A 25,276-nucleotide genomic window follows, 5' to 3' on the forward strand; every position below is an offset into this window, starting at 1 on the left:
TTAAAAAAATATTTATTATTAAATAGTTCTATTTTGTTCAATCTGGTTTTAGTTAGGTCCTAAGGAAATAATTTAATTAATTACTGAACGCATTAATTTCTTTTAAAAAAGTTGAATATGCTTGTGAATACAAGTGCTAATCATCTTTGATTTCGTTATTTCTAGTTATTGTAGACCGTGGGCTGAATTAAAATTTTAAACGCTCCTACGCCCAAGATTGGAAGGAGGCGGTCGGTCAAGTATTTCTCCTCAAAAAAATAATAAACGGAGACAATGTCAAATTTAAGAAATGTAAAATCTATCTGCATTCTGGGACGTAAGATCTCTTAGGGATAACAATGTGAACAATTTGAGCAGCATCCATCACATTATGTACTGTTAAACAAAATTAAATAAAACGACAATTAAAATTATATAAATAAAATATGAACAGAACATGAATGAGATGATAACAAAGTACATATTAATGTAAGTTTAGGTGGATATTTATTATTTACAAGTTCACGGAACATTGATAATGGAGGAGATGGATGCAAAATTGATGTTTAGGAGAAAGCTTTACGGATGGATATGGGTAAGGAATTCGTTTCTGAACGTTTGATGCATTTTCTTTCCCGATCTCACTGAGAAAAAATATATAGGAATGTGAGAATCGGAATTCGTTTCTGAATAACCAGCACTATGGGCAACTCATCACTTAAAACATAGATACGTATTTGTAACTAATTGTATAATTTACTTAATACATATACATAATCTTTTTAATATTAAATTAAATTATTTAAAAAAAAAAAATGTATAACATAATATTTGTGTTTGTAAGGTGTACATTACACATACTAATTATTTATCAAAGGAACTATTCATTATGTTTAAAAAAAATATTAATTTTCTATAAATAATTCAAAAATTGTTTCATAAATTACTGAGGTTTTTAAAACTTAATTTCATAAAGAAGTGTTCATGCAGAACATATGTTTTTCTTTACATAAAGATTAAATAACACAGCTAAATTGTTAATACTTAAGTTGCTATTACATAAATAATTTATCAAAAATATCTCCCTTTTTTTTTTTTCAGAGAACAATAAAATCTTTTTTCCGCCCAACCGCATTATTGCCGCCATAGATTCAAATAATTTTTGTTTATGACAATATATTTATATGGTATATGATTTAGTGTTTGTAATTAAAATTGCCCACTAACTTAATGGTTGAACAGTTTATTATGTATAAAAGTTGCAACACGGTTTAGTTTCCAAGTATTTTTTTTTCTAATAATCAAACTCTTTAATAATAAATAACCAATAAAAATCAAATAAACTCTCATGGACCCCGTTTTTAACTAATACATAAGTTTAATTACAATATATCTAATACTCACTATCATGAACTTTAGGTAGATTAAAAAAAAATTAGTTGATTAAAAACTTTGTAATTTAAATATTTGAAATTGGCCGAGCCAGTTTAATTTCACTCAACTTTAAATTTTCGTATTTTTTAGTATTGCAAATTTTGTCAGAATAACAAAAATGTATAATATTAAATAATAATTCTATCAAGTTTTAAAACCTGATGTAAGTATGAATGAAATATTGTTCTGAACTTAAGACAATATTTAAAGAAATCTTATACTGTGGCACACGCAAATGAAACCAAGAAGAACGATCCTTAAATTTATTTAAAATTAAATATCAAAATATTTTTATTTAATATAATTAGTTAATAAAAACCAATGCACTAATTAAAATGATTTTATAAAACCAGTGGGCCGGCTTCCTAACCACCTATGTTCCTATACTTAAAACTTTTTTGTTTAAATTAAATAAAAATAAAAAGTAATATACTAGGACGAACATTTATATCAACAATAAATATATGGACTAATGAACTATAGTGGGTCCTCTTAATTGAAATAAGACCTAATATTTTGTAATAATATTAAATAGTAATCAGCCGTACTTTTACTTTCATTCTAATAAAAAACAATGACCTGAGTATATTAAAACATTATACTCAGTAACTACAGCTCTCTTTATTAATGATAAAGCTAAAATCGATATATAATAATATAAATAATAATAATAATCAAATATAATAGGTGAATTAATTTTTTTTTAAACAAATATACAACATCCAGTTAAAAATTTCAAAATTGTTAATATTTCTTTATCATATTTCTTTTTAAAATAATTTAACATGTCATCGGTTAATTTAAATATTAATCAGACTGTCTAAAGATTATAACCCTTTTCTATTGTAAAATTACTGATTTTCATAGTTCATCAAAGGAAAAAATTAATAAATAAGTAATGAAATATATATAATCAGATTGTTTATAGTTAAAAGTATAAACCAATATGTACAAAATATATACCGTACAAAAAGGCAAGCCTAGGTTTGTCTAATAAGAGGCTAAATGAATGGCAAATACTATTTTTTTTTTTATAATTAATTCTGTAAGAAGTTTTGTTATTCTGCAAAGAATGAATATATAAAACACAATCTACATCAATACTATACAATGGATATGTGATAAGAATAGTGAATAAGAAAACCCTTGAAACCAGCAGTGTTCTTGTAACCAACTAATCGTATCATGATGGCAATTAATTGTGTTCATGTAGAGGAAAACTTTTTAGAAATAAAGTTGGAACGAAGTTAATTAATATTCAGTAACAAATCAGACAATTAAATCGCGTTTATACCATATTCCAAAGAAAGAGTTATAACTAACTAGTCAACTTTCCGCATCATGAAGTCTGGGTTTTTACAGGCGATATACTGGCAAGTCTGTTATCCTACCTTTTGTTGGAGTTGTGATTTTGTGCTTTACACAAAATGATTCAAGAATTTGTACAACTTTGACTGGTCAGTCATCAACAAAGGCTCAAGGATTTGTTTTGGGTATAACAATAACAACTTCATTATAGTTATTTTTTCTTATGCTCAAGTTGTTCCAATAACTGATGTTATTGCTCATACACAATATAGTTGATACAATTTTGCCTCACTGAGTTATGGTGATAAGAAATTAAAATGTATCTGTTGTCATGCATGAACTTAAATCGATCTTAAGTAAGTTTAATGTAAGATTGAGGTTTTGACAAGAGGTTCTGACTGACCTGTATGCGTCCTCTTGTGTATCTTGAGGTTCTCCGACCTGGCGAAGACCTTGCCGCAGCCAGGGAAGGGGCAGGGGAACGGCTTCTCGCCGGTGTGGACCCTGATGTGGTTGACGAGCTTGTACTTCGCCTTGAACGGCCTCCCGGACCGGGGACATCCTTGCCAGAAGCAGGTGTGGGACGTGCACTCGGGTCCTCCAACGTGATCCACCGTCAAGTGGGTGACGATCTCGTGCATGGAGCCGTACATCTTGCCGCAGCCCTTCCCTCCCTCCGACCACAGGCACTGAAGACCGCCTCCGGGCCTCGAGTAGCGGAAGAACGCCCCCGGTTGGGGGTATTCCTGATATTCCGGTCGGTAGCCGTAATCGTATTGGCCGTACTCTTCCCTCTTGACCAGGTAACCGTGGTGGTGGTGATGGTGATGATAGCCGTAGTCCTGGTGGATATGCTCTCCGAAAGCGTTCAACATTGTCACCTCATCCCGTACATCCCTCGTGCAATGCTCGTTGCCGACTGGCACCCCGGACCGCCCTTCTCGCCCTTCCCCCTCCTGGCCACGCCTACCAGCCTCCCTATTGGTCAGCCTCTAGCATGTGCCCAATCCCTTACAGACCTCTCTCCCCACTCCTTGTTTCACATTAATTACAGGGGATTTAATGTTTAATAGCCTGTGATATAAGTACACGTTACGGCTTGCTCCACATGGGCTCTTCACGTTTTATTTACAACACCCTACAAGTTTCTATTCATTACAACCCTCTAATCGATGCTTCTTTACTTTTTTACAGTCATATTTTTGCATAGAAATACATTAGTCTTGTGCAAATACAAATATATCTCTTGTACAGATGTGAGGTATCAAACAAACATATAAAGTTAATATTCCATTTTCCCTATAACTGTAAAGACGTGGTACTAATTATAAAGAAGTATATTCTTCTATAATTGATACCGAAAAGAGTGTCGGGCATAACTGCTGTTTCAAGGAGTACATATAAATTTCGCAATTAACCATTTTAGGATTGTAGTTAGTTATGATAAACCACAATCTCATGATGTAATTTTCTCCATAGAGCAGTTTAAATAATTTTACAATTCTTATTTAATGTTTTATATAATTTATATACCATAGTAGATAAGTGTGACTGAATTATGAAGGTAGACAAACTAACAAATTAATAGGTTTATATCAAACAAAAAAGCATATTGGACAAATTTTTAATTGTCATCAAAATTGATCATTCTTCATTCTTGCTCCAGGGAACTCAATTGTTTAATTAAATATTTCTCTGAATCGTCGTTACCAAGATACTTTTACAGATATGTAGCTTTCGTCAACTACCCTGCACATGACCATAATTAAATTTAAACACCAATGAATTTTATAATTTGGGACTATCATTATAAATCTTTTCAAATAAGATAAAAGGACACTCTATTAATGGTAAATCAATATGGGATGTAGCATTTATAAAACTCATATCTTTCAGATATTTTTAGTTACTAAAAGCATTCTACAATTTCGTATATTAACAATCTTTACAATTTCATTGCATTTACATTTCAAAATTAGTCAGCAAATTTTATAAATATCCAACACATTTTAATCGAATATTTCAAATATTTTTTCTGAGGACATACGGTGACTTATATATATTTTTTGTTTATAATAACTTTTTTTTTATAAAAAGACCCAATTCCATTCCAGAAATTTTATGTTTGAGATAAAATCTATCGAAATCTAAGCATCTGAGCACAATTTAAATTACAAATCATCAAAATTTCAAATTTAGCCATAATTTGTAATTGTAAATGGATTACATACCTAACAATAATATCCTGAAACAACCAATAACTTAAACAGTTAAGGATTCTCAGAGTTCAAAATCACAGACCGTGGATACTGATGCTCATAATTAAGAGTTAAACACACATCCATATAAAACGTGTTAAAGTAAAGATGTTTCTATAACCATGATTTTGACATGAACATGAACCATGAAGTCTATAATCATAGAAAATCGATATTATAATATAGAATTATAGTCCGTAATATTATTTTTAGATCAATCTGTAAAATAGATAAGAATTGAGCAATACAGCCATTTGTTTTAACACTATATAATGAATCATCACTTATAATAATATTTACCCCAAAACATTATTCAGACAAATAAAATATCATTATTAAAACAAGAGGAGGCACCGTGAGGGAGGTTATAATAACGTCGGACCAATTTTATTATTGTAATGTATTGTATCATTTTACAAATTATACCACTGTTCATTTAATTATATAACTCGTAGTTCAAATTGTGAAACTGTATTCTGTGGTTCGAAGGGAGGATATGACACTGTAACTCCGGTAAAAGTCTGGATGATTTGATTATCTTTTTCATTTGTCCTTATTTATTTCGTAAAATGCGTTATCTGTCATTAATTTTAGTTAATTGGTGATTTCTACATTACTACATATTACACGGTGATCATAGCCAAAAAAAATATTACACGGTGATCACTACATACGGTTTTATAAAATAGAGAGATATGAATAATTAGTAATAAAAATACGTATTAAATCATTAAGAGGTTTTATTGAATCAATTTATATCCAATTTTCACACCTTCCGAAAACCCATTTCTCTATTCAATCTCCAATAGGAGTCGGAATGTTTTGAAAAAAGAATAAATCATAAGACCCATTAAAACCTTGAACGAAAAAACAAAATATAATTTCTCATATTGATTAGTGACCCAAAGGTGATATTACTTGTACAATTATAACCTATTGTTTCTTCTTCTGTAACGTTTTAAACAGGATAATTTTCTTCTTATACCGTTAAAAAGATAAATTAAAAACCTTCTTTTTCGAATACATAAATGTACTTTATGTATTATAAAATAATCATTACTCATCAGGTGATAGGCCCATTTTCTATTATCTGATTAAATATACAACAGGTCTCATGCAAAGAAATAATAATAACATAAAACTTCGTATTTATATATTATAAACTTAACAAAAAATTAGCATTTTATTGTAATAGGACTTAAATTAAATTAAAGCTCACATAAAAAAAATTCTAATGGTTTCTGCCAGGTTTATAAATAAAATATTACCGAAGTTCATAGATCTCGACCCATGCCAACAGCAGAACATTTTGTTCACGAAACGTTTATTATTGACAAATTCAAATTAGTACCTCATATACTATATAAAAAATAAAGATGACGTACTTTATTTTACATTTATGAAATTAATTTCCACGAATGTATTTGCATAAACAAGTGTTTATACTTGCTGAGTATTCATACAAATTTGAAGGAAATGAATTTTCACTCTGTGTGTATTAGTAACTAGACAAATCTATATAATTAATTAATTTAGACTTTTTATTGAGAAAAATTAACACAATCTGCCTGCCACATTCCAGGACTAATAATCTTAATTCGTCTCTTTAAAAATTAAAGGTAGGATATAGACTGAAAAGACAGGAAGCTGCACGTCGATTTCGACTATTACAGCACTTACTAGACCAACGGTCTAAACTTCCAACACATTACAAAAGACTGATCTACATGACTGTAATAAGGCCAATCTGGACATATGGAGTTGAGCTCCAATAAACCTTCCTCTCGTATTCAATCCTTACATTCCAAAATCCTTCGTAAAATCCTGAATGCTCCTTACTTTGTCACAAATAAAATCATACATAAAGACCTTAATGTTCCATATGTAACCGATCTAGCCCGAACCAGATATCACTCCTTCCATTATAAACTCCCTAACCACTCAAACCCCCTAGTTTATAACCTTGCATCCTCTTCCAATCCTGACAATCCTCCGAGGCGCCTGAAAAGAAGATGGCCACGAGACCAGTTAATGTAAAATCTCATTAGAGTGCTACCAATGGGTAGTTGCTCTACACGCCTGTAACACTCCATTTTAACATAAGGTCAAATTTACTGAATGTATTATGTAATATACAGTTGTAAATTTCAATAAAGATATTTTTAAAAAATTGGTAGGATATCGTTGTCATCTATAATTAACCGTTTTATTTAAAATATATTAAAAAAATATGTTCATTTTATTATGTACATCTTAAAAAAAGATGTCATAATTATTGATTATCAAAATTATTAATAATTAATTTATATCACATTTAGAGTGCCAGTGATTACGAACCAGTACTATATGAATGGTTGCTGATCATAGAAGATTTTAATAAAGTGTAAATTGCATATTGTGTCTTGAGCTGTGATATACCTTAATTCCAAAGTAAATTCAAACCAGTTGTAGCAACACGATGTACTTGGGCGTTATGGCTGATTAAATAAAGCATTTCTCTCACCATTTTTAAAATCAGTTTAAACCGAAATACAACTAGAATACAAAATGTATCTTTTTTTTTTTTGTATGATTATATGGTAAAAATTTTAGTTAAGCGAAAAAATATATTACAAAATATGATATATTATTATTTATTTTGATCGATAAAAATAATTTTTTATTTTACATTAGGCATAATCAATATATCTGCTAATTTAAAAAAGCTATCAAGCCTTTTTCCAGTAAATTCAATTGAATAGAAATGGTTTTATGAAATGTTTTAAATATGTCAATAATATGTATGTGAATTTTGCATAAGTTTTACGTTTAAATGTGTAAATGTTCTTCATTTATTATATTAGTGTCCCAATAGGTGGGCATTATTGTGTGGCTCATCTAAACTATACTACATCTCTGGAACCTAGCAGCTTAAGATTAATACTCTATTCAGGCAATCTAACACGATATTAAAAAATAGCAAGCTGTAGTCAATCAGGCTGAGACATTTCAGTACAGAAAAGGCAATTGAAACTAAAATTTGAAAAACATTATATATAATAATAAAGTTAGCTTTACTAGTTACTACAATTACATATTACTTACTAATTACTATAGTTAGCTTTACTAGTTATTACAATTACATATTTGCTTGAAAAAAAAATTAATTTTTATATAATTATTATTTTATTTCACTTATAGAGGGGCAGCCGCTTCATCCTTCCTCCACTGGATACTAGGAAAGTAAATACTTTTGAAATAAAATTGAAATCAATTTTTAAAAATTTCAAATTCTGGTTTTCAACGGAAATACACGTTTCGCAGTCCTCTGAATCCAAACAACCAATTTTCGGAAAATAGTCTGTAGGCTTATGGCCAGCCTAGTTCAAAAACTAAATGTCGTAGAAAAATGAAATGATATATTTAAGATTATATATTTAATTATATATGATATATAATGTAACAGTAACTAAAATGCCACTTTAAAGAATCAAGTTTAACTATTTTTCTATTTTCAGTTAAATGATCTAAAGTATGTTGAATTTTGTAAATTTGAAAAACGGAATCAGTTCCCAATGTTAGAAGTAATGAACGATAGATAATTACACATTTAAACTAATTCGTAAGCGAAAAACCGAAACCACATGGTCTTTCCAGATTGCAACCTTAATTTATGACTTCATTATATTTTGTTATACTGTATTCTTGGCCGGAAAAAGAGTTTATTCGTAATTTTCAAAAATAAAAATAGCCCTGATGAAGATCTGAAACTCAGGTCGAAACGTCGGCATAAATAAACAAAAAATTGTTTATTTATGTTGTTGTTTGTTTGTTTTTTTTTGTTTTTTTTTGCTGAAACCACCCCCGACCATTATTCCTCATTAAAAATGTTTTGTTCAAAATTTCCCCTTTTATCGTCTTAGATTTTTCTTTGTCGAAAATCATCAAAAACTGCGACAGCTTGAACACGAGACCATCTATCAACTGAAAACTTGAGGAAGAAAGTATAGTGGTAAGTGACAGTTGGGGGATGCACATAGCACCAGAAGTTTATATATGGAAGAAAAAAAGGTTGGACAGTTTAAAAACAGATATCAATTACAACAGATAACAATTACTAGCCTACCTTCTACGCCACAACCCCTGATGAAGACCTGAATCTCAGGTCGAAACGTCGGCATAAAATAAATAAATATGGTTTTGTTTATTTATGTTGTTCTTTGCTGACCGCACCCCCCGACAAACTTCTCCAATCATTAAAAACAAATATATTTAGGAAAAGATTAATTAAATCTTGGATTTTTCTATTTACTATCTTGAATATTCATCAAAAGCTTTTGAAAATACTTTTCAAATGATTGATGTAGTTAGGATATAATTGTAAGGTTACAAATAGAAAACCTCAAGTCTCAACAATAAATAGCTAACCAGCGAATGTCTCGTCAAAACAGGCATCATCTGGAAAGAATAGGACATGATGGAGTTAGTAGCTTTTGTCACATCAACTGTACTAAAACTCCTTTACCTATATACTATATATTTTAAATTTATATAAAATATAAATATAATTTATATGAAATCATACTATTAAAATATCTTTTTTTCATTATGATATCGAACAGGGGAAAAATTGTGTCTAGATCTGTTGTAAATAAATTTGTTTAGCATAGACCTAAGTCGAGCATTTTTTTTTTTTTTTTTTGCAGGTACAAGTAACCAAAGTATAACATAATAATCATGAGTGAAATTCATCTTGATTTGAGGCATTTGGTCGTAAAACATGCAAACTGATTTTTTTCCTGGGATTGCAGTTTTTGGCATCATCGTTTTTTTAAAGGCTAATTTCTTAAATTGTCGAAATAATCTTTAGGAAATTAGTTTCCTTAAGACAATATTGTTGATATTGAGTTATGGAAATTGACTATTGTAAAAGTTTTCGTTTTTGCAGTTACCATTTTTCACGACAAAACGCCTTATTTGTTTAATAATCGTAATGAATAAACATAAATATTTAACTAATGATTGGAGTTGTCGGGGAAGTTTGTCGGGGGGAGCGGTCAGCAAAGAACAACATAAATTACCAAAACCATATTTATTTATTTTATGCCGACGTTTCGACCTAATTTTAAGGTCTTCATTAGGGGTTCACTCAACTGGTTGTAGGCGTAGACCTTCTACGCCATAACCCCTGATGAAGACCTGAAACTCAGGTCGAAACGTCGGCATGAGTTGCAGGCCTACCTTCTACACCATAACCCCTGCTGAAAACCTGATATCAGGTTGAAACGTCGGCATAAAATAAATAAATATGGTTTTGTTTATTTATGTTGTTCTTCGCTGACCGCACCCACCGACAAACTTCTCCAATCATTAATCTATGGTCAACTATCTACACCTCATTATAAATATTTAACATTTATTGAACACTCCTTCTGTTTAAAGAGACATTTTATTCTTTTTTATAATTATTATTATTATCGAATTCATTTTTATGTTTAGCTCAATCTGATTATAAAACTTTTTTCATAATTTACAAACTTTTCAAACGCATTACCTTTAGTTTCTAATCCAAGGGAACAGTGCCATCTTATAAATAGATTAATTCAGCCTAACCTCTCTTCATGGTGAAAGCATAGCGCTCAAAAATTGACATAACACGATAAACATACCACTTAATATTTTCTTGTAACAGAAACTAATAAGCCGCTGGTATAAACATCACACATTCCATTGGGCGTTTTGAAGATCCATGGTAGCCAAGAGGTTCGTTAGTATGGGTGACTTGAGCACCGGCGGATCTATTCTCGAACCCAGTATTCGGTGGCCATTAAAAGAAGTTTAATCGACATTTGAGATAGGTAGGAAAGTTACAAGTGGGCTGGTCGTTGTTTTACGATGAGATGGAGTGGGGAGATGATTTGTGGCTATCCGGTCACGACAAACCAAACCGGTAGGAAACGCCTCCTCACTGACTACTACAGCTTATACGGTAAGCGGTTCTTTTAAAACATCTAATGCTACAATGTCTTTGGCACCTAGAATAAGGAAAAATCCGAAGTTATTTATATACTGTTGAACATTAGCGAGTCGTTTAATGAAAACACCCACAATATATTTTTCCATGCGATGAATGACTTCCTCTCCAACACTGGTTACCCAAAATCAATAAATAAAGTTAGGCAACAGATAGGTAGGTAGTTTTGAAAATCACAAGAAAGCTTCGAAATACTAATCAAACAGTATATATGACATTGTACCAAAAGTGACCTTTTTTGTCTCTAGCCATATAGGTGGGCTGAAAAATAATTATATATATATATTCCTCCTTCTCGCAAAAAGTTGTATTAAATTTTCCTAAGTCATTGTTTCCATTTTTTTTTTATTTTCAACTCTTATGAATGCTTTTCTCTTTATTCCACTCTCTCACATCTCCCCACTCCAGAGATCCCCAACATACATTAAATCCGTTACATATAATAAATACAATGCAAATTAAAAGAAACTATCAATAAACTAGCCACAGCAGTACAACAATTAAAAACCAAATAAATAAGTTTAAAAAAACGATAAATAAATATTAAAAACAAATAAAAAATTTAAAAACATTTAAGAAAAAAAAAGTAAAAATAGATTAAAAAACTAAACAAACTTTTTTCTACACTGAAACCTGGAGCTGCCAGAAAATTTAAATCCAAACAGATAGATTAATCCGAGAACACACAAAACTTGAAAAAAGTTTGTACCTAAGGTTTCATGTCATTCATCTGGATGATCTAAAATTGTGATCGTATTCACTAAAACCAATAGGAACCCTGTTACCCGTTAAGACGTTACATCCAGAAGAAAAAATTTAGCACAAGATTAAAAATAAGATTGGAACCAGAAAAAAAAGTAATTTTTCAAGGAAATTTCGTTATACTGAGTGTCGAATATAAACCGACTCTACTTACAGTATACCTATTTCCATAATTTCACAAACCCCCAATTGATTTTTAATTTTTCCTATCCCTTCTCTATTTCGTTTGCATTTTTATGAGCTAATATATGATACGTGGAGATGGAAAAGCGGATAAATTAAAATATGAAATTTTTTCAGGTAACTGGTGATTTTTTTTTAACAATTATTATTGGATCAGTATTATTTTTTTAACTTCATCTGAAACAGATTTATAATATATTGTTAAGCTATACCAAAGATTTGGATTTGTAAAGAAAATGGAAAGAAAAAAGTTAATAATATAGAGGAACACTTATGGTATTTAAAAAATTTATTATTCTAATTATTAAACATTGATATCAAACAATAATATAAAAAATAAATACATTTTACGAAAGTTTTCAAAATACATTTAACTGCGCAAAAAAAATTTGTATTTTTCCAAAAATTGAATACTCCTCCGAAGCGATTGTTCTAATTTGTTCATATTCTTTACAGACTTTTAAGGTGAAAATAGTATTAACAATAACAAAAAGAGAGGAAAATATTCTACCAGACGTATATTTTTCATTAAAACATCAACGCATCAGCTATGAAACCGTAATGATTTATGCCAATATTTAATTAAAATGAGCAATTATTTACTAAATATGCTTGATGATGACTTTATAGTCGAAACTTTGTGGTTTAAAACAGAAATATACATATGGTGAAATTTTTTGCAGCTTTTCTACTAAAGGAATTCATCCCCTTTTGAATCTCAACCCCAACTTGAGATATAAAATTAAGTAGGGTTCAGTTACGTTTTGGTGGGTTAAGAGTGCTTTAACGAAATGCTACATTTGTCCGATATTTTTCTTTTTGTTTTCTTGAGTTTTTTTTCTGAAATTTGTTTCCGTTAAGTAATAGGTACTCCGACCTGTATTCAGGATATATTTATAATTCACTTCGCTGTTTATTTTCGTAATGGGAGACTGAATATAAGTTATAATAATAATAAGTGAAAATTGTAACTGAAAAATTTATAAAAAACAATTATTCCAAGCATGGCAGGGGTGATTGTTACTTCCAAGAAAAATGGCACAAGAATCAAAATATTAAATATGTAATAAAAACAGAATAACAAGTTAAATGGGGTACTTAAAATTGAGTATAATAATATAAATAATTTTAAACTGATAATTATAATAAACCAAGTTTAAACAAAAATAAAGAGGTAAGTTCTAATTTCAAACCATCATCATAATATTTATATCATATCATAATACTATTTATTTATGTAGTAACTAACTTAATCTCGCATATTTCTTCTTGAGAAAAGTATTTTAAATTTGAAAATCGATTCTTCCAGTTTAATTTTTACTTCTCCACATTTTTTCATTGGAAAATATTATCGAAATATGGAAGGTCGACCTATATTAGAGCAAAATATAGTAAACTGGAAACTATATATAAAAAATTAATAAAAACTGGATTTTTCTCCCTTATGCATTCCATAAATGTTATTTACTAAAACTTATTTTAACCAAGGTTTTTTTTTTATTTATTTTTTTTTTAATAACGAAACAAATGTATTGTAGTCTAGCTAAAACAATTGTTTAATTTTTGATAATAAATTATTTTTAAAAATATTTTCGAAAAGCAGTCATATCATATGACAATTAAAATTATAATTGATATAAAATTTATTGGGAGCGCAGTGGCACCGTGATAAGGCACGATGCTACTAACTCCAAGGACCCAGGTTCCAATCCAGCTGGACAGAACATTGTTTCCGTTACACTGTAGCAGTGAGTCAACCCTGTGGGATCTTGATCCCTCCTGGGGTCCACTCAGCCTCATAAATTGTGTACCCTTAATCTGACGGTCGAGCGTGATTCTAATCAAATCACCTCCTTGCACAACCATTATTCTTGTAACAGTGCTTCTTTACAAAGTATTGAACCCCTGACCCTTTATGGATGTAGGGGTACAGGTTTTAATTTTTTGACAGTCAAATTTATTAATTATTTTATTTAATTTTAATTAGGATTTTTCCGATACTAGCACATTCTGTTCCTTATTCAGTAAGGTCTATTAAGAGGTATAATCTCTGAATAATACACAAGTCAATAACATGTTTATTTATTTTGACTCTTGAAGATAATCCCAGCTTACAGTTCAGTAATGAAAAAAAAAATACGAATTTCTAATTGAATTAGTTGAAAAATGAAAGTAATCCTTTTATATAAAAGTGGTTTTCATTAATCCTATTGCCAAAAAAAACTATAACAAATAAAAACAATACGGAGGCACTAATCGTCTGTCTACAAGCCATTTATTTTTTTATGTCCCGAAAAATACTGTGTTCCTTCCCTAGGCCACGACACTATGATAAAGTGCCCCTTCAAAATATAGATAAATTTATGGTGTGGAACTCGAATGACTAAATCACTGCCACCCCCTCCCGGACCCCCCGCCAATGGGCATTATATAGGATATATATATATGTATACATCTCACCGCTCCTATTTATTTATTTCCCTACATATATTTGTATATTTTAAAAGGGTTGGGAATAATTAAGGGCTCTGATATTTATGTTGTTGGTTAGCCTCAACCGGACTCGGTTATTTTAGTAAACAATAACAAACAGAACGTAAACAATTGTTGTCGATGGTCAACCTTTTTCTTCCGTTCCCATTCCGTTCTGTATAATGGCCGAAAGGGGTCTCCATTAACTTTATTACATTCTGCTGGTCTGGTTGGAGCGCTTAGTACCCAGTGTAAACTATTCTTAGGGCAGTACTTAAATAGGGACACCATAAAATTTTGACAGAAGTTTAAAATGAAATTTGTTTTAAGTTCGTTTGAATAGCTTCTTGTTAGAGAAGGGGATACATTGTAATATAATACAACGGATACATCTAAGAATGGACTCTAGTCCATCATGATTTTAAGTATATTTTTAACGCCTACAACTTTCCTGAAAAGTTATAACAGGGTCTCTAATAAAATTTTTTTTTTTTAATGTAATTCAATAACTTTTCTATATTTCCCAGACTGTTTTAGAAAAAATTGCAGATATGATATAAATAAAAGTTTTTTTTAAATGTCTTTATTGAAATTTACAACTGTATATTATATAATACACTCAGTAAATTTGATCTTTGTTAAAATGGAGTGTTACAGACGTGTCGAGAAACTACTCATTGGTAGCACTCTAATGACATTTTACATTAGCAGGTCTCGTGGCCATCTTCTTTTTAAGCGCCTCGGAGGATAGTCAGAAATGGAAGAGGATGCAAGATTAAAAACTAGGAGGTTTGAGTGGTTAGGGAGTTTATAATGGAAGGAGTGATATCTGGTTCTGGTTAAATCAGTTACATAGGGAACATTAAGATCTTTATGTATGATTTCATTTGTGACAAAGTAAGGAGCATTGAGGATTTTACGAAAGATTTTGGATTGTAAAGATTGGATACGAGAGGGATTCGAAAGTTTAGTAGAGCCCCAAAGGTCAACTCCATATGTCCAGATTGGCCTTATTACGTAAATAATAATAATACGTATTATGTTGATCAGACTTTTGTAATGAGTTGGAAGTTTAGACCGTTTGTCAGGTAAGTGCTGTAATAGTCGAAATTGCCGTACAGTTTCCTGTCTTTTCAGTCTTGTGTGAGGATTCCAGGTTAATCGTAACATTATTAAATGAAACAGTAGGGCAGTCGGTAGGGATGTTCGGAATCCAAACTGGTGATCAGTGATTATATGATTGGATTCAAGGATGGGGTATAGGCGTTTTAAAATGAGTTTTTCTAGGACTTGGCCCATGATCGGTACTAAAGAGATAGGGCGATAGGATGATGGGTATTCTGTTGTCTTTTGGGATTTGGGGATCATTTTAACTATAGATAATTTCCAGGGGTCAGGAAAATATGTGGAAAGGAGTACGGCGTTCTATATGTAGGTGAGGGATAGGATGGCTTTCCGAGGAAGAAGTTTTAGAATGTGGAAAATAAATGGTAGTAAATAGCATGCTCAGCTTAGTTGTATTGTTTATTCTTCATTTATATTACTGATGTTCAATTTATTATTCTTGTTAAATATAGTGAGTGGTATTTGTAGCGATTTGCTGTAGTGACTAACTCGCTTTCCATAGAGATTGGCCCAAAAACTAATAAATTGTAATTATATGTAGTACACAAATATATAATAAATATGTATCTCTACAACCCAGGAAGGATGCTGTAAATTGTAGGAAGTACTGTTACTTGACCAACGGTTCCCAAACCCAAAGGATTGACTCACGGCTACAGAGAGAGAGAAAATAATTATCTGCCACAGCCGGATTCGAACCCGGGTCCTTGGAGTTAATAGTATAACTTTCAACTTAAGAATTACTGTGACACAATATACCACAAAGACAATGCTGAATAGGTTAACTTACAACGAAGGAACGAAGATCTAATAGCTCCTGTATTTATCGATGTATTTTATCGATTCTAGTAAATCACAAAAAATGGATTGATTAACAACCCATATTTAAGTGTGGTGAGACATATGCATAATTGTGTACATATGACTATCATTTAAACTTATTGTGGTGGTAAATAATATGGTTCATAATAGCTCTGGTAACTACCTAAAGTACTAGTAGTAAACTCAAGACTTTCCACTTTTTTTCATAAAATTCACTGAATATTTCAAGTTTTCTCGGTTCCGTAGGCACTCCGTTTGAATTGAGATGATCAATACCGTAAGACTGTAATATCAATAGCTACTACTTACTTTGAATATTATTTCTCATAAAAAAATAAATAAACTTTCAAGTAATTGGTTACATTTATTGTTGTACGTCAAATGATTTATTCTTACCCATAAAAAATTAATTTGAGAAAAGAAAATGGAGACATATTTTTTTAAAAAATTAAATGAAAAACTTACAATGACAAACCTTACTCGGAGCAAGCATATACTGAACTCTAAATATAGCGACGAAAATAAATACCTTGATTGAGAAGGAAACCGTTTCGACAGAGTGGCAAAGTTTAAATATCAAGAAACCTACTACCTCAGGAACTAATGACGCAGTAGTAAGAGGAAACCAAAGCGAGAACGGGGTCGGGTAATTAGGGCAACTGGTAAATACCCAAGAAACAAACCTTCAACTAATCCTTTAACCAATCCCTGGTATGTTGAGTATACCAGTAATGTTGAGCGCAAATGAAATCTGGATCTCATACATAAAATATCAGAGATTAATATAATCGTGCAGAACGGAGATTCTGCACAGGTTCCATGACACCACTCAAGGAAAGAAAAAAAAACTTGATGGACGTATACAATTCATCTGATGTTGAGTTCACCATTAAGAGAGGAAGGATAAAATAGAAAGGTCTTAAGTATAGAACGAAGGACAGAATCCAAAAGATGATTATGGCGAAGCATTGAGGAACAGAAAGAGAGTAAGATTTGCTGGTGGAAAGATATGAATGGAGATCTGAGGACACGAGGCCAAGGGTCTTGATGGACCATCAGGCGATCATAAAGAGAGAAATTCAAAGACAAACAAAGCATCGAGATAATTTTTTCCAATTCGATAATAACAGTGAGACTAATTACGGGTTAATTATTTATGACTCGGAAAAAAATTATGAACTCACGTTAGAAACAATCTGATTTGTTGAAGTTTCAGCTCTAAAGCCCCCACTAAATGAAAATTTGTCTTCCAATTTAAAAATTTAGATTGAATAAATCCATATTTGCAGAGTAACAATCGATATCACAAGTAATTTTTAAAGAAAATTTTAGGATATACATTTGAATTTATTGAGATTTGCAGAAACTGTTTCAGACGAAAAAGAAAACTCATAGTGCACCATTTTCAGTATTAGGTAAATCAAAATATTAACGTTTGATTTTTCAATATAAAACACTATACTAAAATGGCTATTCGTCCTAAATAGATAGATAATTGAATGAATAAATGTAATAAATAATAGTAATAATAATGGATGAATAATTGAATATTGGAATTGAAAGGTAACATACAAATGTTTTATGATTTATATAATGACTGAAGTATCTTTAATATATTTATAAATAGTGAAGCACGAAGCACCAAAAATGATACGTCTCGTCGCCAAATCGAAATTCACACTCGCCACTGATCCAACATTTCGCGAAAGCGGACACCCTGGAATCGTGATATTATGTGGTATAACTTTAGAACTAAGAAAGGCATTGTAATGAAATTTGGTTTATATTTATTTATGGACATTGAAGAACACATATTTACAAAAAAAATATTTTTTATAATTTTCTACAGTAGGGTGAATTGTGGAGCAAATTCCAATATGCGTAGCAGGTCTATTTGTGCATATTTCACAATAAAATGTAATAGAATGTTTATTTTGTTAAATTTGTCTGTATAAATGTCTACTTGAAACTCGTCTTCCCTACTGCTTACATCACGAGACTTACTGGTGTTTGATCGTTTTACATTTTTATAAAAAAAAAAAAAAAACATAAATATTACTGAAAAAAAAATAATGATTATAAAATGAAAGAAAGGATGAAAAAATGGTTTGGAAATTACTAATGGTAAAAAACTAAAACACTGCCTTACTACAACAGAGAGCTTTACTACTGGACGCTTCAGTACGATGAAAGTTCTTTTCTGTTTTCAGATTTCTTTAATATCTTATCAAGTTTCCCTACATCATTGAACCACAAAGGTACACGTTGTTACACTAATTCTAAATATTGAGATATTCTAATCTTTTTTTTTTTGATAAACATAGATTTATTTATTGATAGATATTACAATCTGCCACACAGTTGTGGGCAATAGGTAATATTGATGAATGATCTCATACAGACTAAAATAAAATAAATAAGTAAAAAAAAAATGAAATATAATAAAATAAAAAACTCTCTTAAAATTCTAATCTTGACGGATTAGAGAAGTGTATAGTCCGGTGTTCACTTCCGACGTAAAGCAGGTTGATTTATTAATATTTTTATCATACTTTGATCTGTTTTTGTGCCTTCTTAACAGAAACTACAGAAAAACATACATTTCCCAAAACATTGAGGTGAAATAAGTCCACTATAATAAACTTTCATGTCCCCTCAGAGAAGAGTGCAAGGGGTTGGTATAAAATTGCTTGAGTGTATATATTTATATCAATATAGAAGACGTTCATAGACATTTTTGGAGTGCTCAACAAGTAGTATGGTAGAGTTGAGGTGTTGAAAAGAATAAGAAGGAGAGGAGCGGAGATAGGAAGGGTTAGAGGTAGTTAGCGATGACAAAGACCGCAGCGGGGGCCCCAGCATTTGACTTATGTTCCCGAGCCTAATTACAGATTTGACTTGGGATAAAAACTAAACCGATCCACCCCCCACGGCTCCTCATTTCACTTGCAGATCCAAGTGTTCACTATTTAGTAGGAGTGTTTTATTTTCTGTCAGCCTCTTCGTCTCCCATGATTATTTTCTCAAATTCACCCTTGTGTGTTTCTTTAACTGAAGCACAGGCGGGGGGTAACGTGGCCTATGGGAAAAAAAGTCATCTATCCCGATGCGGGAAAAGCGCTGGTTCGGAGAGGAGAAGAGAGGAGGGCTATTCAGATGATACATGCACTCCCAATCAGGAGTCCATTCGTCAGGCCACTCTCCCTATCGCTTCATGTCCAATTGCCCTCTCAATTTCCTTCAATTACAATAATTGCCTCTTTTCTATAATTTTAGTTCATGTCCAAACTACCCTCAATTCAATCAATTAGCTTTGTATAAAAGTGTTCGGTAACAAACACTTGTGGAAGAAACCGCTATTGAATTCTAATGACTCTGACGGAATATCCACCACAGTATGATCTGTTATCATTTTTTTATAACTAACGAAATCCATTCCTTTTAGAGATTAATAGAAAAAATTAACAAAGCAAGATTTTTAATACCGACTGGGTTAAGAATATGGGTCATTCTCGAAGAAAGGAGCAGTTTTGGAATTTTTATAAATGTGAACTTTAATCAGGCTGATAAAAATTACGAAAGAACAGCACTTTTAAACACTCCCTTTGAAAAAATATTTTTTTCTTAAATTTAAAATAATTAAATGTCTTTTAATTAATTTTTAATTATATAAATCTTATTTTAAATTTATATTCATATGCTTCATATACTTCGAGTCAGAAAGGTTCCTTGATTTTATTCTAATCCCCCTTTTTCCATCTCTTAGTCTGTATTTTATTTTATATTTCTTCTTTTTACTTGTTATTATTACCGTTTTCATTAATTTTCTATATCATTTTATTATTCTTATTTAATTTTTACGTTTCATTGTACATCTTTTTGATTTTTGATTTAGCTCAATATAAGTTTAATCACTATTTGAGTTTTTCTTTTACTACATCCTTCCTTTTATTATCACACAAGGACAACCAGTGACTTTCCAATAATTTTTTTTTTTTTTAAGAAAATCAATTATTATTTGTTATTTATTTATTAAAATTTACAACTGCATGAACTAAAAAATACAACTGCATGAACTAAAAAATACAATTAATAAATGTAATGTAAATTTTAGTACAATGGTACAGATTTGGTGTGAATCTATGTATAGAACTCCAATGAAAATAAATAGATAAGAAAGAAATTACGAAAAGGTCATGGATGTTCCTTTCTTGTATTTCTCTGAACATCTAACAGATTTTTTTTTCGTTCCCTCCAGTGGAAAAATATTTTTATTGTATGTAGAACATGTAAAGAAAGAAACATCTTTGGAAATCCTACAATTTTAAATAAAGTCAAACCTTTTTTAGTCATAAAAAAAAAAATTAAATCATATCTATCGCTGCTTTGCCTGTATAGTGGTACATCTGAAAAAGGTTTTATTTTATTTCAAATTGTAGGATTTCTAAAGATGTTACCATAGACTGCGGTTTCATTCTTTGCATGTCCTATAGACTTCTCTAAAGCAAATAATTTTCTAACACATTAACAGCAGTCAACAGTACAATCTATAGAATAACTCAAATACATTTTTATTTTTTGACAGATGTCCCACGATTCAAGCAGCGATTTAAGTTAACAATTCAAATTAATGAATATCGCCATTCCATTATATATACCTTTATTCCATTACATCGTCCGTCCCCTCGAATTTACAGGAGACAGGTTTGTGAGATAACGGGATCGTGACGAAACACAGGATTTACTAAAATTCATTGTCTTGTTGAAGCGTATTAAAATTTTTGTTAACACATGTGCTGTCACATTTTTTCCTAAACAATCTAAGATCAAGGAAGCACCATTTGAAAAATTATAGCAGATCTCACATAAAAAAAAAAATCCTTTAGGTTCCTATCCATAAAAAACAACTTTTCGTACAAATTTTAGTGGTTGCCGTTGAATTGAAACATCTATTATCCACTATTAAGAATGAAAAAAACATAAAACATAGTCGCATGAAATCTCTTCAATCCCTCTCGCTCTATTTATCGAACACCTCTAATTAAACGGTGAAATAAATAGTTACTGCTTGCCATATTATGACTAATAATTAAGGTGGCTTGGGAAAATCTGTTATTTGAAAACAATTATTTTTTAATACATGAATCAATCGTTAATAAAAAATAAGTGCGGTGCGTTCACATAGTATCCATAGTATACATAGAATATGTATACTATATCTAGCATATATAGTATATAATATGGTAGTTCACATAGTATCCAACTTACGTTCCCAAGTTTTATGCAGATTGGTGGACTGGAGTTGAAATTATCGAAAGACTAACGAAGGCGAAAAATATGAACAAAACATTTTTATTTTTCTATTTCTATAAATATTCGTACTTTAGTGTTTCTCGAGATGGCAATAACGAATATAAATTTTGTTTCAGTCATGAATTGAACAATTTAACAAATGATAACGAAGCAGTATAGGGATGATGCAATCGGGAGAGATCGGGTAGTCTCCGCTTCCCGTTTAAATCGTATGTCTCTATTTTTCTTTTTTTCTTCTTTAGTTATTTATCAAATTATTTAATATTTTATATATATCCATTGTTTATTAGAGCTAACAGTGAGAACTGTAAAATAAACAGCCAGTTATTTTGAATAAAAAAAATTAAAAGGAAAGGACTTAAAAGGAAGATTTTATAAAAATTTTGCATTTAAGACCAATTGAAATATTTCTGCTACATGATTATAAAGATTAATGGATAACACCAGTATACCGAGTGTAATAAAACACTAAAGGTGTACTCGAATTCCATATATTACACGATCGTGATATTCCCCTTACCATATATTCCACATATCCGTAAGTGAAAATAAAAATTGTAATTGTTATCGCCATTTCATTATTGTTAGCGAAGTTACAAACTTTATAACTTGACTAGAACTAGGACATATACTATCAGAATTGATAGTTGGTAGTATTGTACTATCAACTAGCTACGTAAGCAAGATATCCAACAAGCCAGTGAACTATTGCATCTGAGAACCTCATAAAACCATATAATATAACTTATAAACTTGAATGCTTCCTATCTATTATTATCACACATATATGTGTGGTGTAAGCTGTTGTTTATTGTATTTAATCACAAGTTTTTATCATTTAATCACTAAGTTGAACTATTAACAAGATTGAGTTTACTATCAATTTTTAATCAAGCACTATCATACTTTTACCGGTTTCATATTACTTGCATGACAATTATCTGTCACGAAAGTACTATAACTACCGTCAACTATTTTTTTTTATTTGGAAATTATCATTCCAGATTATAATTAAGGCTTTTAAGAAAGTCTTGTTGAAAAAAAAAATTATTTTAAACTGCAACGTTATTATTTATTTTATTTAGGTAGTTATAATTGTTTATAATATTTCTTCTTTCTCAATTATTACCCAAATTGATAATCTTATAACTTATATTTAAAATAAAACCATTAATAACAATTAATATTCATGAGAGATATTTGACCGAGGATGACTTATACTTTAAATATAACATAAATAAGTTGGTGTAACTGATTTAATCGTGCAAACGTTTCGGCCAGAATTTCTAGCCTTCACCAGGGCTAAGAAGAGAACAAGATAACACCCAATGAATACAGATAATAAAAAATAAAATATTAACAGAATGACAGAAAGTAAACAATTGTACAGAATGGAATTAATAAAATTAAAGTGATGAAAGAAGTGAAAAATAAAATGTATATATAGGCAAAAAAGTAGGTAAAATAACATAATTAAGGAAATAAAATAAAAATTTAAAGTTATATAATGCAAAGAAATATGATTATTTTAGTTTATTAATAATTTAAAAATTAAAATTATAGAAAGAAATAATAAAATTGAGAGAAAGAAAATATATGTAACTATAATATTAGATAAAGAAGCAAAATATGTTAAGTTTAATAAAAGAAATAATTGGAAAAAAAATTAAAAACAATACTAATATATGGTGAGCATAACTAATAACGTGGGTGAAGAAAAAAAAAATCTCCCCCATCTTTATTTTATCCCCCCCCCCTCCTATCTTTCTTTTCTTAATTTTCCTTATCCACGTTATTGGCTATGTTGATCATATATTATTATTGTTGTTTTCAATTTTTTTTCTATTCATTTGTTAAACTTAACATATATTTAGCTTCTTTATCTAATATTATAGTTACACAGCTCATTTGTTACATATATTTTCTGTATTCATTGGTTGTTATCTTGTTCTGTTCTTAGCCCTGATGAAGGCTAGAAATTCTGGCCGAAACGTTGGCACGATTAAATAAGTTACTTCAACTTATTTGAGTTAGATTTTGACCGCACTCCACAACCATCTTCCCCTCGAATAACAATTAATATTTCATTATTCATAAAGAGAGAAGGAAATCTCCTATAAACAATATTAATTTGCGTCTGAGAAAAACTTTAAAAAAAAAATATTAACATGTGGACAAAACAATTTGGTAGATTAAATCTCTACTACTGTTTTGCACGTTTTTTTCTTTAACATTTTTATTTATTTTAACATTATTCCAAAGTGCTCAAATTACTGACATTTGTTTAATGAGAGTATGAATTTATGTTTGTCTTTTATAACATCAGTCGCCCCCATCAACTGCAGTAAATCTTGTTTTATGGTACAATCTTATAATTTTCTGATGTCAAAGGGGATTTTTCAATTAAATCTTATTTAAATTTATCGGCACTTAATCATCACCTACTCTCCAAATAGGATTTATGCTCTGATTAATTCATTCGTTAATGGCATATTTTCATTTAAAATGTAACTGAATTTGAATAAAAAGTACCTCCCTATCATCGCTAGAATAATAGGAAGGATACAATAGTTCCGGCAAAGCACATAAATTAACAGAAGCAGAAAAAACGTTAGAGTTGGAGATGAAAAGGTGGGTAATGATAAAACAAAAAGGGGCTCGCGTGCTCCAGAAATAATTTTATCAGTACAATGGAAGATATGGTTTATCACCGTTGGTCACGGACCCCATTGGAGCAGATGAACCCCCACCCCTGCCTTCATTATAATATGATAATGAACTGATCCGTACGGCGGCCTTCCGTGCTGCTCCGGCTACGTGAGCTCAAAGGCATCTGTTTCCCCCCTGTCATGGCGAGCCCATATTCGTCAAAAAGTAACCATCGTCTTACGGACATGACTAACGAGATTCGGGGAACCTTAATTTTTGATAGCTCTACATGATAATGTCCTGCCTGTTCTATCTCTGTCCAGCCTTAGTTATCAGGTCGAGGCTGAGTGCTTACAATTATCTCCTGCGTTCCTCCTTTCCTTTGGTATTCGTTAATAACAAAGATGGAGGAAACTCCATTGCTATAAAATAATATAAAAAGTGAAAGAAAACCTGTTTTTTGTGGTAATATGAAATTTTATTTCCCCGGGCCTTCACGAAATAAATATTGACTGATTCAGATTGGATTCGAACATTGTGTCTGAACCAAGCATTTGGGAGTCTCACCCCCAACGGCTCCGCACATCATATTCTCGAAATATGCTTCAATTGCTTAAACAGTGAGTCAATTGCAAAAAATTATAACAAAAAGTCATTGATTTTTTTATTATTTTTCGCAATTGTCCGGCAAGCTAAGAGCAAGACTCTCAGAGTGTTTGGTTCAGACAATGTTCGAATCCTGAATCAGTCAATATTTTTATCGCGGAGACCCCAAAAAATTTAATTTGACATTCCGACAAAAAACAGATTTTCTTTCAATTTTTATTTCGTTTGTTACAGTTTCAGTTGTAACAGTGTCACTATGGAGACATTGAACTTTGAAATTATTAAGGGAGGGGGGAGAGGGAGAGAGAGAGAGAGAGAGAGAGAGAGAGAGAGAGAGAGAGAGAGAGAGAGA

General features: G+C 30.7%; 1 protein-coding gene across 1 annotated transcript in view; it reads right to left on the minus strand.

Moving 5' to 3' along the window:
* Positions 1-298: 298 nt before the first annotated feature.
* Positions 299-25,276, minus strand: part of LOC136796848 (zinc finger protein ZIC 2-like) — a 56,638-nt gene continuing 31,660 nt past the window's right edge. The window contains exons 2-3 of the mRNA XM_067051739.1: positions 3,125-3,699; positions 299-375 (exon numbers count right to left, since the gene is read on the minus strand). Of these exons, the coding sequence (XP_066907840.1) occupies positions 299-375; positions 3,125-3,699 (652 nt within the window). The remainder of the gene's footprint in view (positions 376-3,124; positions 3,700-25,276) is intronic.

The sequence above is a fragment of the Halyomorpha halys genome, unplaced genomic scaffold, assembly GCF_000696795.3.
Source record: "Halyomorpha halys isolate HHAL.00 unplaced genomic scaffold, Hhal_1.1 Scaffold425.1, whole genome shotgun sequence".
NCBI lineage: Eukaryota > Metazoa > Arthropoda > Insecta > Hemiptera > Pentatomidae > Halyomorpha > Halyomorpha halys.